This window comes from Dermacentor albipictus, chromosome 2 (genome assembly GCF_038994185.2).
Source record: "Dermacentor albipictus isolate Rhodes 1998 colony chromosome 2, USDA_Dalb.pri_finalv2, whole genome shotgun sequence".
NCBI lineage: Eukaryota > Metazoa > Arthropoda > Arachnida > Ixodida > Ixodidae > Dermacentor > Dermacentor albipictus.
In genome coordinates this window covers 167,085,488-167,099,503 of record NC_091822.1, presented here as the reverse complement: position 1 = coordinate 167,099,503, position 14,016 = coordinate 167,085,488, and the positions used below count along the sequence as shown (strand labels likewise).

Genomic DNA, 14,016 nt, shown 5'->3' with positions numbered 1-14,016 from the left:
TAAGTATATCATCAAAGGGGAAGGGCGAAGGATGGTGGCAGCTCAAGCATTAGCGAAGGATGGTGGCTGCTGAAGCATTAGACAAACAGATGCAGTAATAAATGCGTCATTATCGCTGTTTATCGTGCTTGTTGGATGTGTTTTGTTTTTTTCTGCTTGAACTTGCGATGAGAATGCCAGAACTGCGCGTGAAGTTCTGCGACAGCGTGTCCACTTGGAAGGTGTCAGACCTCCGGGCCATCTTTCTCCAGAACGCGGGACTCACGAAATCCTCATAAGGTGTTTGTGCCGCCTGCCAGAGGCCCTTGGCTTAACTTGCCTTAGAGCTTGCGCTGCCAAGTGGCCGCATCGACGTCGATGCCGACATCCCCACTTCTCTTTGTGCTGTGTGTACCTTGCATCAATCGTATGTATGCGATTCTACTCCACGCCAGGACACCTTGACCGGGCTGAGAAACGAAGACGCGCGGAACTGCCGTGCCTATCCGCCCCAGTTTTCGCAGTCGGATTTCTGCGGCAAGTTGCCTGAACAGCGGCGACCAGCTCATCCGGAAAAAATATAATAATAATCTGTTGAAGCAGAGACCTCCTGTAAACGCAAAGATACGGGATCGCACCATTCTTCCCGCCCTTCAAAAAGGGTGGCGCGAAGCCTGGGTGCTCGCTTTTACGGCGAAAAGAAACTAAATTACGCGGTTTTACGCGCCAAAACCACTCTCTGATTATGAGGCACGCCGTAGTGACGGACTACGAAAGTATGGACCACCTGGGGTTCTTTAACGTGCGCCTAAAATCTATGTACGCGGGTGTTTTCGCATTTCGCCCCCGTCGAAATGCGGCCGCCGTGGCCGGGATTCGATCCCGCGACCTCGAGCTCAGCAGCCCAACACCATAGCCACTGAGCAACCGCGGCGAGGGTTATAGTGCACTAGAATAAAATTCTAGTATACTATAGCGAGGGCTTTTTCGGCGACGTCGACGAAAAATGATACAGCGCGTGGTACCCACACGTGTAATGCTCGGTTACTACAGTAAAAGCTCGTTAATTCGAACTGCAAGGGGAAGCCGCTTCAGTTCGAATTAACGAAAGTTCGAACTAACGAAAGTGAAGGAGTGCAACGGTACACTGCGATTTGGAAGCAGTAGGGAATGTCAGAAATTTGGCGTGTCAGAAAGTGATGGCGTGTGCCGTGGGCACACGCCATCTTCAAGTCGAAGCTCTGGGTCCGACTGTGCCACACCACCGATGTCCACCGAAACGAACGTTAGCCGAGGCTTAACACCATCACAATGAATCGCGACGGCCGATACCTCCTAAGCTGAAAACAGAGGTACACAACCGATGAAGACTGCCGAGACAAAGACGCCGAACATGTGAAGGTGGTGAAGGCCCCGATTCGTTGGTTCTTGATTGCAAGCGCAGCTGCGACGTACTTGATTCGCTGTGTTTTGGCGTTTGCCGTGCCATCTCCGCACAGCATTAGCAGCTGTACAAGATTTGCAAAGCCTCCGAGATTCGCAACGAGCAAGAAGTCTCGGAGGTTACGTAGAACGGAGAGGCGGCAGCCGCCGCTGCCTTCTGGCTGACCCCGCGTCGGTTAGATTTTTTTCCGATTTTGCCTTCTCTCGCCGTTCTCTCCGTTTAGGAGGCAATGCAACCTTGTGTGTAGGCAGTAGGCGCGTTTCTCTGGCCGTGTGCCAGGCGAGCGTAGTTCGAATTATCCGTGAGGGAACCTTCTCGCGTTCGAATTAACGGACTTTTTTATACATAGACTTCTGTGGAGCTTGGCCGGACCAAATCGTACAGTTCGAATTATCCATAAATTCGAATTATTGAAGTTCGAATTAACGAGCTTTCACTGTACTTTCGCGTGTAGCCGTGTACAGCTTTCTACGCTGATTGCACCTGCAAACGTCTATCTTCTGTTACTCTTAAAGAAAGGTGTCGTTCAGTTCGAATGCTCTTCGTCGGCTGTCGAGGGCAAGCCCCAGCTCGAGGGTGGAGTAAACACAGTACCCCCCATTTTCTTCGCTCGCTGCCGTGGTCTTTCGATGTAGAAGCCACAAGACCTGAGCGCGGAACATACTTCTGCTCGCGCGAACTTACCCTAAATCTCTCGTCGAAGCCGGACTCGCTGAAGATGGCGTAGGAGTCGTCGGCGTCCTGGAGCTGAAAGTCAGAGAGAGCGAGCCCTTCGGAACAATGTCCAAAGAAAAAAAAGAAAAAAATCTCTACGGCGCAGAGCTGTACGCGTCTGCTGTAGTGTCCTCCCAGGCGCGACGTTAAGTTGTCAAACTTGAACCGTGGTTGATGCATACAGATGGCAACGCAATCGCATTAACGGCATCGACTTACCGTTGCAGGAGACCGTCCTGATCATTCACCGCACGTATTTATGCACCCTTCAACACGAAATCCTAACGTGACATGCAGGTAACCTTATGCAACTAAGAATGCTGTCTACGCGGCAACGACGCGTCGAACGAGCTTCGATTTTTTTCGCCGCTAGATACTCTAGTTTTAAAGCTCACCGAAAAGCGATTCAAGTGTAGTTACCGCGACGAGGCTGGATGCAATGCATAGAATTTGTTTCGTGCCTGACGATGTGTGTAGCGTGGAAATGTCTCATTGGGAATAAAAAATACATTGAAAAAATACAGTGAATTCAATTTTGGGCAACCGCATCCAGAGTCCCCTTGTTTATCTTTGAACCTTTTCGTACTATAATTTATTCGTAGCTGCTTTCAAATCCCAAAGTTTTCCGGATCTACACGCTTGCATCGCTCATTTTGGGAAGAAGGACATTACGCTTTGCGAAAATACGCTCACTTGTTTCCCGCGCTTTAATGCGATCCCCAAGCAACACCTGAATTGTCAAACTTTTACCCGTACCACTTTGTCCCCAAGCAGCCAGCCATACTGTCTCAAAAACAATGACGCGATGCCCCCTGGAGTTGTAGCAAGCATGAGCAGGCCTCTCCAAAGACTTCCACGACGCAGCCACAGCCTTTGTCCCTTCCACTTCGGCTATACCTTGTGTTTCGTTTAATATACACGCTGTTCCCTCTGACGCTGTGCGACGAACCTTTACGAACCAGCCGACTCGACTGGAGAGTACGTCGAACGGTACTGCGATAACGCGGCTGAGCGTTATCGCTACCTCTTGCTACGAGCTCTCATTCATATACAGCCGCTTCGGGGAGTCACGTACGCCCACGGTCGCAGCCCCACATAGCACCTTGCTTCGATCCACGACGGCTGCTGTGTCGCGGAGCACGCTCGACACAGGATGTTTCACGCCGGTCGTGCAGCGTGCTTCCGTGTCGTATCGAATTTTCGTCGACCGGAGGCAGGACACACGGCGCGTGTGTCCCGTGCAGGAACTCGGAGAGGAACGGAAAACAACGCTATCTCCCGCCGTCTTCCTTCCGGCCGCCACTGAATGAAGCGTGAGCGCGCAAAGGTCACTAGATCGCCGAAACGAGTGCGGTGTCTCCAGGGCTTCGATCCGCCTGTGACGCCACGTTTGCGCTGTATGGTACACATGCTCTTTAAAGAACAACGAAGGGAGTACTGGATACTCGCTCTAAATGATTGACTCAAGTATGCTTATCGCGCACCTAACTCTATTCTGGACGAAGTACGCGGACAAACTGAGTCTGAATAACAGTGGTCGAAGAAGGGATGTCCGTGGAGTCGAGGTTTCGGCAACGAGACTTAATCGTCTTCGTTAGTTTTCCTGACAGGGACCCCTTCTTCCCCTTCTGAAAGTTTCCGACTTCGTTTAGCCCTACTCTCGGCAACCCCTTTATATAACCTTCCAGGGCATGCGAATTGGGCCCTGCGATATATTCTTTTTTTTTTGGGGGGGGGGGGAGGTATGCAGGATATGGAAGATCCGGGGACGGTTGCTGCAAGTGCACACAATATAGGTAACTTCGTTCCTACGGAATCGGGACAGCGCAGCGATTAAGTGCAACTTGTTTTAAATCTCGTGCTTCGTATAGCCTATCCCTTACGCCAGCTTACAGTGAGCTAGGGGCCGCATGCTTTACTTGAGGAGCGTGTATACGCCGAGCCTAAAATACTTCAAAAAAAAAAACATCTCCGCAAGTGTGGCGGGTTTAAAACAGGCCTGCTGATATCTACAAAGGGACGCGCGGCCTCATGTCTGCCGCGTCGGCTGCGGTTTCCGATGCGCACATATGTTGCGCTGTCTAGGCAACTGAAGCCATTGCCTCACAATCACGTGGCAGGAGGCGCGCATCGGGAAATCTAATGGCAGCGGCGCAGCTGCACACTATTGCTTATCACCTATAGTTTGTTGCAATCCCTCCCCATCACCCTCCTCGCCTACAAACACCTGCCAACGGGGAAAAAGAAAGTAAACCACACAGGGGTTGCATATAGTGCATAAATATCGTGCAAGTGGCTCAATTCAGGACTTTCATGGTCCGCATAACGACTCTGTCCATGACGTCATCGTATGTCTTGTTGTGTACTCCTCACCCAATCGATGTGTTGAGGTTGAGGGAACTACGATTGAAAAACTACTCTCGACTCCACCTCTCATGCGCAAATTATCCCCTCCGCCCCCCCCCCTCCCAGAAACCCTTCGAATTTAATGTATACACGCAAAGTCTGGCGTTAATCGCATTAGAACAAAACGTACTGCGTTACGAAGCGAAACCACGTCTCTTGTCGTGAATAACATAAACAACCGAGAGAGGGAAAGTACACACAAACACACACTGCGAACACTGAACTGCATAGCGCCGTGCCACACGTAAGCCAATAAACCACAGCCTGTCTGGACATGTCAGGGAGGAAAAGAACCCAGAGAGCAGAGAAGTGTGAAAGGAAGAACCGAAACCGAGATGCGTTCGTGCAGCGAGCTGTAATCCGCAGTCCCCCTGCAAAGCAAACCACGTGACTCCCTACGCTGCAGAGCACAGTTCTTGCGGCACTGACTACACCGCCGCAGAAGGACAACGGAACAGACGACACACTCAACAGGAAAAGCAGAGAGCTGCTGACAATACGCACCAGAGAGGCATGTCTTAAAGAAGCCCTGCAAGACATTGCAAAACATGGCAAATAAACCCGGTAGACAGTGCTTTGTTGAATAGCTGAGGCAAAATTTTATTTCAGTATTCGAAGCAGGAACTCTACAGTTTCACTCGAAAGATGGCCTGCTCTTTCCTTAAACTACTCATAACGCCCACCCTTTTTTTTTCTTAGCTTATCGTGACGCACCAATAAAAATGATAACCATACTGGCCTTTTGTGACGTCACGGTTGGTCCAGCAAAATACCAAATTTCACTTATAACGAGATAACACTCTCTGGTTGGATGGATGGATGCGAAACTTTAATAGACATTCTCTGGTGAAGATAAAAAAATAGTTCTGTGCCGATACCGTCAATGCTACTGCTTCCGAGTTATCGTGGTGCTGCGAAATTATCTCGGAGGTCATGCCTATACCAGAGCTCAGCTCATGTCAGATGCATTCGAAAAGGCTCTGTTAGAAAAGTCTTGTGGGGTGACGCATCTTAATGAGCCTTATAAAGCTTTGTGAGGCCACTTTAAATGAAGCACATTGGTCATTAGAGAGCTATGGTTGGTCGTCCCTTTGCGGTGTATGCCACCGCACACCGGGACGAATTATAATGGCCGCGGTGTTTCTTCTATTTTTTTTTTTTCGCTTAGAAACGCGGACTCGTTCTGTTCACATCTGATCTCTTGAACATGCTATTCATTTTACAACGAGATCCCTACATAAAAAGTTTAGCATTCTTGGTGTCTGTTGTCCGTCACAGTTATAATAAAAGAGAGAGAGAGGAAAGGCAGGTAGGTAAACCAGATGCGAGTTTTAGATTTGCTACCCTGCACTGGGGTGGGGGAAATAGGGGTTGGAAGAGGGCAAGTCGCGTAGCTATGGTGACCCGTTGTAGTATTGTGCCTAGTTTGACACACGCTAAAGGACTGTAAACGCGTACTGCTGTGACTGCGCATTAACGGCATTTACGAAAGGTTTGCCGAAGTCTGTCCTTTTGCTTCTTTGAGTGCTTATTTGAGCTCGTGGTCTTTCTGCTTGGAGGAACTCCCAGACTCAAAGCGGATGAACGCAGATCACCCATTACTTGCGTGTCTATTATAGGTAAAATGCTATCCCATTATTCGTTTTTAGAGCTAAACGAAAGTGACACAGAGGAAAGTACGAGAAATACCGTATTCTACCGCGTATAACTCAACGCATCGTCCATTCCAGATCCGGCCTTCACAAAGCGCAACCAGAACACAAATTCACGGCCCACATAGGTCGAACGCTTGCACCACTCCCCTCGCCCCTTCTCTCTCTCTCTCTCTTATTATTATTATTTTTTTACATCGATCCAGTATGCTTGGCCGAAATTCAAAAAGAGTCGACTTATAAGCCGTGATGTGCGGAGGGAAGAAAGAAGAGCCGTGCACACAACAATTCGTCAAACGAACATGTCCTTTATTGCGGAATAAATATAAACTTTGCTTTTATTTGATGCGACATTATAGTTCTGCCCTTTCTTTCGCGTTCCTTTCTTCTTTTTTTCCCCCTCGCTCAAAACGGTGAACAACAAGCGACCAGGCACAAACGGAGGCCGAAGGGAAGGGCGCGACATGTGTAACAAGTTTCGTGCAGCATGAATAATAGTACATAGGCCTCTTTTTTTTTTTAACAAGTATTTCTTCAAATAACGCGCGAGATAGCCTCAAATCGAGTCGTTTTTGATTGGCACAGCTCGTAAACAGCGGGTGCGAAGGCGCACGATGTCGCTTTCGTTACTGGAGCGCACATCTCGCAGGTGCGTCACCGAGTTTACTACAATTACTAGAGGGAACGTCGGAGCAGCGATCGTTCACCGACCACGGTACACGATGGTTAGCGTACATGGACTTGTCTTATCTTCGTACTTGTGGCTTCAGACATTCTTGCGGCTTCCTTTATCACGCTTCATCTGGGCCTAAAGCGAACGCTGTTTTAAACCAATTTACACTTCCTTTTTTTTTTAATGCAGAAGGTAATAAGGATCTGCAAGCACGCATAATCGCTGCTATAATTGGAGTAGTTCCGCTTGTCCCCGCGTCTGGGACGTAACGGTTTCAATATACGGCTTCTGCGTTAAAGGTCCTGTGTTTGAATCCTACCGTCGGACGATTTTCACGATGTTTACTTTATTATTTTTAGCGCAGCACTTCCTTAAAAATGATCGTTTTGCAACGTCACCAAGCCTTCTATAGCCGAAAGGACGATGTTTAGGCAGACCCATGCACTACCCATCATTTCCATGCTGGCTGAATCGGTCTGTTCGCAGCTCCTGTAGACACCAGCGCCCACAGTCCCCTCTAGTAATTGTATGAAACTCTACGTCGCAGATGACGTCAGCGCTACGAAAGCGTCCAATGACTTCTCCGCTGCAGCCAGCCGCCCTCAGACATTTATAAACAACTAAAAAAAAAAGGCGTGCTGCGAAGACTTCCCGATTTAAGGTTAGCTCGTTTGAGACACTCCTCGTATTGCTGCGGTACTTACGAAATATTTCTCTGGGGCGGTTCACTCAACAACGTAATAACTGCGTAAACGTAGACAAAACAAGGCGCGTTGCTCTATGCCGGAGCGTGCAATTAAATAACCACTACAAGATCAACAACAGCAACAACGATAACAACAACAATCAACACCGGACGAAGTATGACCTGTAAGGGAAAAACGAAATGACTTGTTGCTACGGAGACGCCAGGAACTGAGAGCACATATGCGTAACGCGACTACGCTGCGCATGCGCAATAACGCGACACAAGCGTGTACGGGCTCGTTCACAAGTGCTTGTTACACGAGGAGACGCGGGGCTTCTGACATCTGACAAATCGCGAGCCCGCCGCGCAGCTTCATCGACTGCAACTCACGGAAGTCATCAGAAGTCTAAGAAAAAGATCTGGCAAGACGATATATGTAAGACGTAGCTAAACGGCGAAGCGATTAGCGCAAATGTTTGCATTTCGAGCGTCAACTGCATTATGACAAGAACGCTAGCCAAGCGGCTGCCCTCACAAAAAACGCAAAAAGAAACAAACAAAATGGCACGCCTCCATTTTGCTACAACGCTAAACTCTCGCATTAACTTTCGGCAGCAACACAACAACCGAACCTTCACGAATACGGCAAAGATGCCTCCGTGTCACTCGGGCGAAGAACTAAATCTACACGATTATATGTTCTTGTGCGATGAATTGAGGGAGCAGCGAATAGTTCTTGACGGAAACGTCAATGGAGAGGGAACTCGATGCACCACTTTCACGTTTGTCGCAAGAAAGCAGTTTACGTGGCAACGTTTCTTTCGAACCTTACCGCGGGACTCCTGCGCCACAACAAGCGGTCAACGTACGCGTAGAAACAAAACAAAAGCCCTAGCGGAAGCCTGCGTTTAGGTATGGAGTGGACAAACAGAGCAACTCTCTTGGCGCTGTAACAACGGCAGGTGCTGCTTGCACCGTCGGATGTCTTAAAAGTTCAGTAATAAAGCTCACTCAGCTGACAACTGGATGAGCATCATGTCTTGGCAAACCAATGTTGTTTTGCTCGTATGCACCCGTTCGTTTCCCCATTTCTGCGCTATGACAGCATGATGGCATAGCAACGCACGCGGTTGCACTGGAAGGTGCTTCCGGTAACAGTTTAGTCAATATTGCTATTTACACGGCACCCAATAGCCTCTGCCAGAAAACACAACATTCACGCCTCGGAGCGTTATTATCTCGCTATGCAACAGCTGGCACTACGTGCACTGCTTTTCTTTCTTTCTTTCTTTTTCGTTCTATCATCCTTTTTTTTTACTACTCGTCACTGTACAACGCGGACGCGTCGGCGTGCGCTATTCGCCAAAGAACGCATAGTCACGCGATGATGGACATTTCAATTTGGGAACCGATGCCGTACGTTACAGAAATACAATTCGTGTGGCTTGATGGAACCGTGTCCAGCGGTCTTTACCACCATAACAATCTGTCTGCGATCATGGATTCCCGACATGCATGTATTATAAAATCAGAAAAGGAAAAGGAAAAGGTCATCTGACATCGACAACCTGTGATGAAGAGAGAATTGAACTAAAACCAATTTTGTCACTCTCGGGAAACAGTTACAGAGGTTGCCACAGCGGACACTATTATACGAGAACTTTACGAGCGCAACTGAAGCTGGGCACATTTTTTTTTTTTTTGGTGCTCTACAGGCAAACGCCAAATCCACCGGAATGATGCACTTCTGCATAAAACAAATGAAGCGTTCCATATGCCATAGGAAAGTTGCAGGTGCAGATGCTCTCACACTCTTGTACAAGGAAATAGCTCCCGATTGGAAACTCTGAGGTACTAAATATTTTAAGCGCACTAAAGAACTTGCGACTCTAAGATTTCAACAACAGTTTAAGCAGAACTAAACATTTTAAGCATCGAGTGAAAAGAGGGGACAACGAAGCTTCTACCTCCGCGTGCGCTTTTAGCTTCCAGCTAACGTAGGTCCGTTCGACCGCGCGCTTTAGAGAGCCGATGGTTAGCGGTGTCTGCTTTCAGACAAATCACTCGGCCCGGGTTCGAGGCAACTGCAGATGTGAAACAACTACTCATTCTCGCCGGTTCAAGCACGTTACAGAAAAAAAAAATATGCTGAAGACATAACGTTTTCTTTCTCTCGATCTCGCACCAATTCGGCGCTGCAGCTCCCTATAAACCGTTCTCCGACGTGCACCTTAAGCGTAGGGCAGATCGTTGACAAATAATAATAATAATAATAAAAATGACAACACGACAAGAACATCTGGCTCATTGACTGACGACTGACTCAACAAACGGATCCCTGTCACCTCGGGTGCCCGTGTGAATCCTCCCCCCCCCCCCCCCCAAAAAAAAAGCATTATAATGTGTACGTGGACACCGCGGCTTACGGCACAAAAAAAAAAAGCTCTTCGGTCGAGCGAGATCTCGCAGTCTGATGACAGCCCTGCGCATTGCAGGAAGCTCACTGACGCATAGCAAAGGTGTCGCACCAAGGTCTCATTTCCTGGAATATGTCACGTGTTTCACCTTCCTGTAGGAACTGGGCGTAAACAACGTTTCACGTTGTTTCTCATTTCGTATCTGTAAGTTCATGACGCGCTGTCTTACATGTATCCTAGTTGGAAAAACCGCTCGTGTGTGCGCACACTGGTGGACACCTCGCTATATATTACTTTTGGCACTAGAAAATTAAGCAAGCACCGGGTTAACCTTCCATAACTTCTGACGCACATACAGCTCTGTTCTCAAGATATGTTGGTAAAGTTGGTGCAATTAAGCTGTGCCGTATGAACGTACTTAAGCATGGATTATGCGTAAGCTCTATGTGAACATTATACATATGCTATAGCTCACTTATATGACTACGAAACGTCAAGGACGGGGCGCTATTGGCAAGAAGCTTAGTAAAAAAAAAAAAAAACTTGGTAAAAGGTGTTGAGAGAGGAAGGTGCCTCTCAAACACATATGGCAGCAAAATGTTTGCGTTAGCTGAAAAAAAATATATACTAACAAAATAAAAATGGAAGCAAGAAGACGATGATGAAGAAATACGTGGGGATGACGAAAAAGTATTCCTCGCCTTGATTTTTGTTACATAAGGATTTGCTGCAAATAATAATAATTTAACGTTTGCTCTAATACCAACTAGACCATGCAGCTGCCCCGTGGTTTACATTTTTGCTTTTCTTTTCTACGCTACGACATGGGCGATAGTATTCTGCATATAGCGTGTGTTTGGCTTTAAAAAACGAAAAGAAAAAAAACGGGATTCTTTATCAAACAAAGTGGGAAGTTCCGTAATGCTTTCCGTCTTGTCGATGTATCTCATAGTTCCGCGATTAAAATGCTTACTTCGCTACGATTGGCTTACTTCATAAGAATGCTTTCTTTAACGAGCTCAGCTGCCTTAATTATTGTTTCACGGTTGCAATTTGCGACTATATCGTCCGGAAGCCTGAGGAAATCACTTTTGTCAACAACTACACAGTTATAGTTTCTATATCTAAAGGAAGGACGAAAACTTTCACCCTGATTCTAAGGGCAGTGTAACTCCGAAGAAAAAAAAAGAAAAAAAAGAAGTGTCGTTTTTTGCAATGAAAACCACGCCTACTCCATCTCTTAATGCCAGGTTGACGGAGGATCTGACGCGTAACAAGTCCCTTGCCAGTGACTACTTTAGCGGCTGTCAAGTGACAACCACATGCATGCGACGTAATTACAGCGTATATTTCCGGCTTGTCGTCACAAAGCGTATAATTGCGTTCGTTTTTAACGCAGCCATTTACCATTGCCGGTGTGGACACCATTCCGAATTCGCTGCAGTGATTGACCGCATTAAACGCGTTTCGGCCGATAATAAAATCCGCTCAAGGCGCGGCGTAAAGCAGACACGCTGACGCGGGGAGACGCCAAGCCGCAAGTATGCCGGGAATACGCTCCATGTGGTTACCGCCTCACCACGTGGAACAGCGCAAACCAGCCTAGCTGTCCGTCTGTAAAACGCAGCACAAGAGCAATGAAGAAGGCAAAGAAAATAGATAGAATAATCACAAACGAACCACGCACACACATTTCTACTGCCATGTTTAGAAAAACTTGTTCAACGTCCCATAGAAGTTTTCGCGGCGCGTAGACCTTACGAAAACAGCCGTAGGTGGTCCTACTACGTGACACACCGGGAGTCACATTTAAAAACTCCTAAATTTTTCCACCGTCCAAAAGGAACGATGTCACTGGCATCTTGCCGCAATAAACTGACCTGTCTGACTTGTCTCCAACTCGCCGCGAAATTATATGCGCGCCCGCTGGACTTATAGACGAAGGTGGGCAAGTCCTACTTCCGACTCTCAGGTGACATGCAGTCTCGTATAGTGTTTGTCCCCAACAAGGGTGCCGTATGCGCAAAAGGCAGCAACGACAGTGTTAACCGCAAGCATAGCCCTAGTCTAAGGTTGTATTCTGATGGGGACGCACAAAGGCAGTTTCTTATCTTCTACAGAATGCTACGCGTCATCGCAACTTACGTGCTGACTACTACTATTGAAAACGATCAAATGCGCTCCGTATTCGAAAATGGAGGAAAAGCGGCACCGGTGGCCTCCAGCCAAACGCACCATCGTGGCCAGCATCGCGAAAGTGTGACTCGGTGCATTCCGTCATTTTGGGAGTTCAAGAAAGAAAAAAAAAGAGAAACAAGTATTCTGCACGTATCAACAACATGTCACTGCTCACGGCGTCGGTGCACATTCGTCGAATCGGCGCCTGAACTTTCCCCGCTACCGCGTCAACTTGGCAAGCAACAACAACGATCACCCGAACAAACTGCCTCGCTTCAAACACCACCGAGTCGCTCGCGGCGACGTCTTGCCTATCGACGTATAGCACCGGCTTGGTTAACGTGCGAGAAAAAAAAAAAAAAAAGAATACGTCCCAACGAGTGGTCGGCGCAGAACTTCCTGTCCTGGCCACAGGGGGGCGGGCGTCGATCCACTCTACGCAACGTGTCACGGCACTGTTCGGAGTTCTTCTGCGAGCCGCGGTGTCGGAGGGGCCCGGAGAGTTGGAAACGACGACCTCGATGTTCACGGCGGTGCGCCACCTACGGTGCGTGAGAAGAACTACATACTCTAAGTGTCCTGTGAACCAGTGTCCAGCAGGCAAGGTTCCTGCACGCCGAGTGTCCTCTCTCTATCTCGTGTCTGTGTGTGTGTGTGAGTGCCCATGTGTGTGTGTGTGTGTGCGTGCGAGAGACCAGATGCATTGGGCGTCTGAGGAGGAACAGAGAAGAAGCAGCAGCGGCGGCCACCACACCCCGAGCAGTTTCACTTTCGCAGCAGCAGCAGCCGTCCACCACCCAAGGCAAGGAGACAGACCAGTACCGAAGGGAAACCCTCGGGCCCCAGGCCCGGGCGCGTGGCCGACGACGGGAAGCTCTTGAACACGCGTCGCCCGTTGAGCGGGAACGTGGGCCGGAAGTTGTCCACCAGCGTCGACGAGTTCTCGTCCTTGCCCGTGCGCAGGAGTCGGAACTGCTGCAGCTGTGGGGTGGGGGAGGGGGGTAGACGAAGGGAGAGAAAGAGGGACATTACTCAGAGAGAAGGCGGACAGGTCGGTCACGTCGGCCTTAGGAGCATTGTCTCCAACCGGCCACTCCGCGCACAGGCAGGCGAATAGGAGAGGGCATCTAGCTTTGTGCAAAAATAACTATGGAGGAAACTATGACGCTATATATTGTCTGTGGCAGTTGCAAGCATGGTGATTCAGCCAGCGCGGGCGAATGATAGTTAGTACATGGATTTGTCTAGACTTTGTCCTTCCGGCTTCGAACGGCTTGGTGACATTGCGAATTGATCGTCTTCAACAAAATACCGCGTGATGAATGCAACAATGCGCATTGTTAAGCGCTTGCGCAGTCTTATTGCTAGAAAAAATAAGATTGGTTTAAACTATAGGCCGATACGTAAAGACCGATCAAGACAGATCAAACGCAGCGCATAAAGCCGCCAGAACTTCTGAAGCCACAAGCTCAAGGATCAAATTCATGTACTAAGCTCCCATCATTCTAATAATGGCTGAACGATCGAAGTGCCAGAGTTACCTCCAGCAGTCTTATTTGGAAACTGCAGGTAGGATGGTACAGATTTATTATTATTATTATTATTATTATTATTATTATTATTATTATTATTATTATTATTATTATTATTATTATTATTATTATTATTATTATTATTATTATTATTATTATTATTATTATTATTATTATTATTACAATAGAGCACATTATCATCAGACAGGGTTGCCAGCCTGCTACACACCACGCACGGGAGGGGGGGGTATAGTGGAAGTTGTGAAGAAGAGTACGGGTTATGATGAAAACGGAGTGAAAATATAGGGTGGATATTCAACGGAGTCGGTCGGT

General features: G+C 48.0%; 1 protein-coding gene across 1 annotated transcript in view; it reads right to left on the bottom strand.

The window, feature by feature from the left end:
- Positions 1-6,483: 6,483 nt before the first annotated feature.
- LOC135910681 (carbonic anhydrase-like) overlaps positions 6,484-14,016 on the bottom strand; it is a 130,667-nt gene continuing 123,134 nt past the window's right edge. Inside the window, exon 7 of the mRNA XM_065442721.2 lies at positions 6,484-13,132. Coding sequence (XP_065298793.1) covers positions 12,917-13,132 — 216 coding nt within the window. The 3' untranslated portion in view covers positions 6,484-12,916. The remainder of the gene's footprint in view (positions 13,133-14,016) is intronic.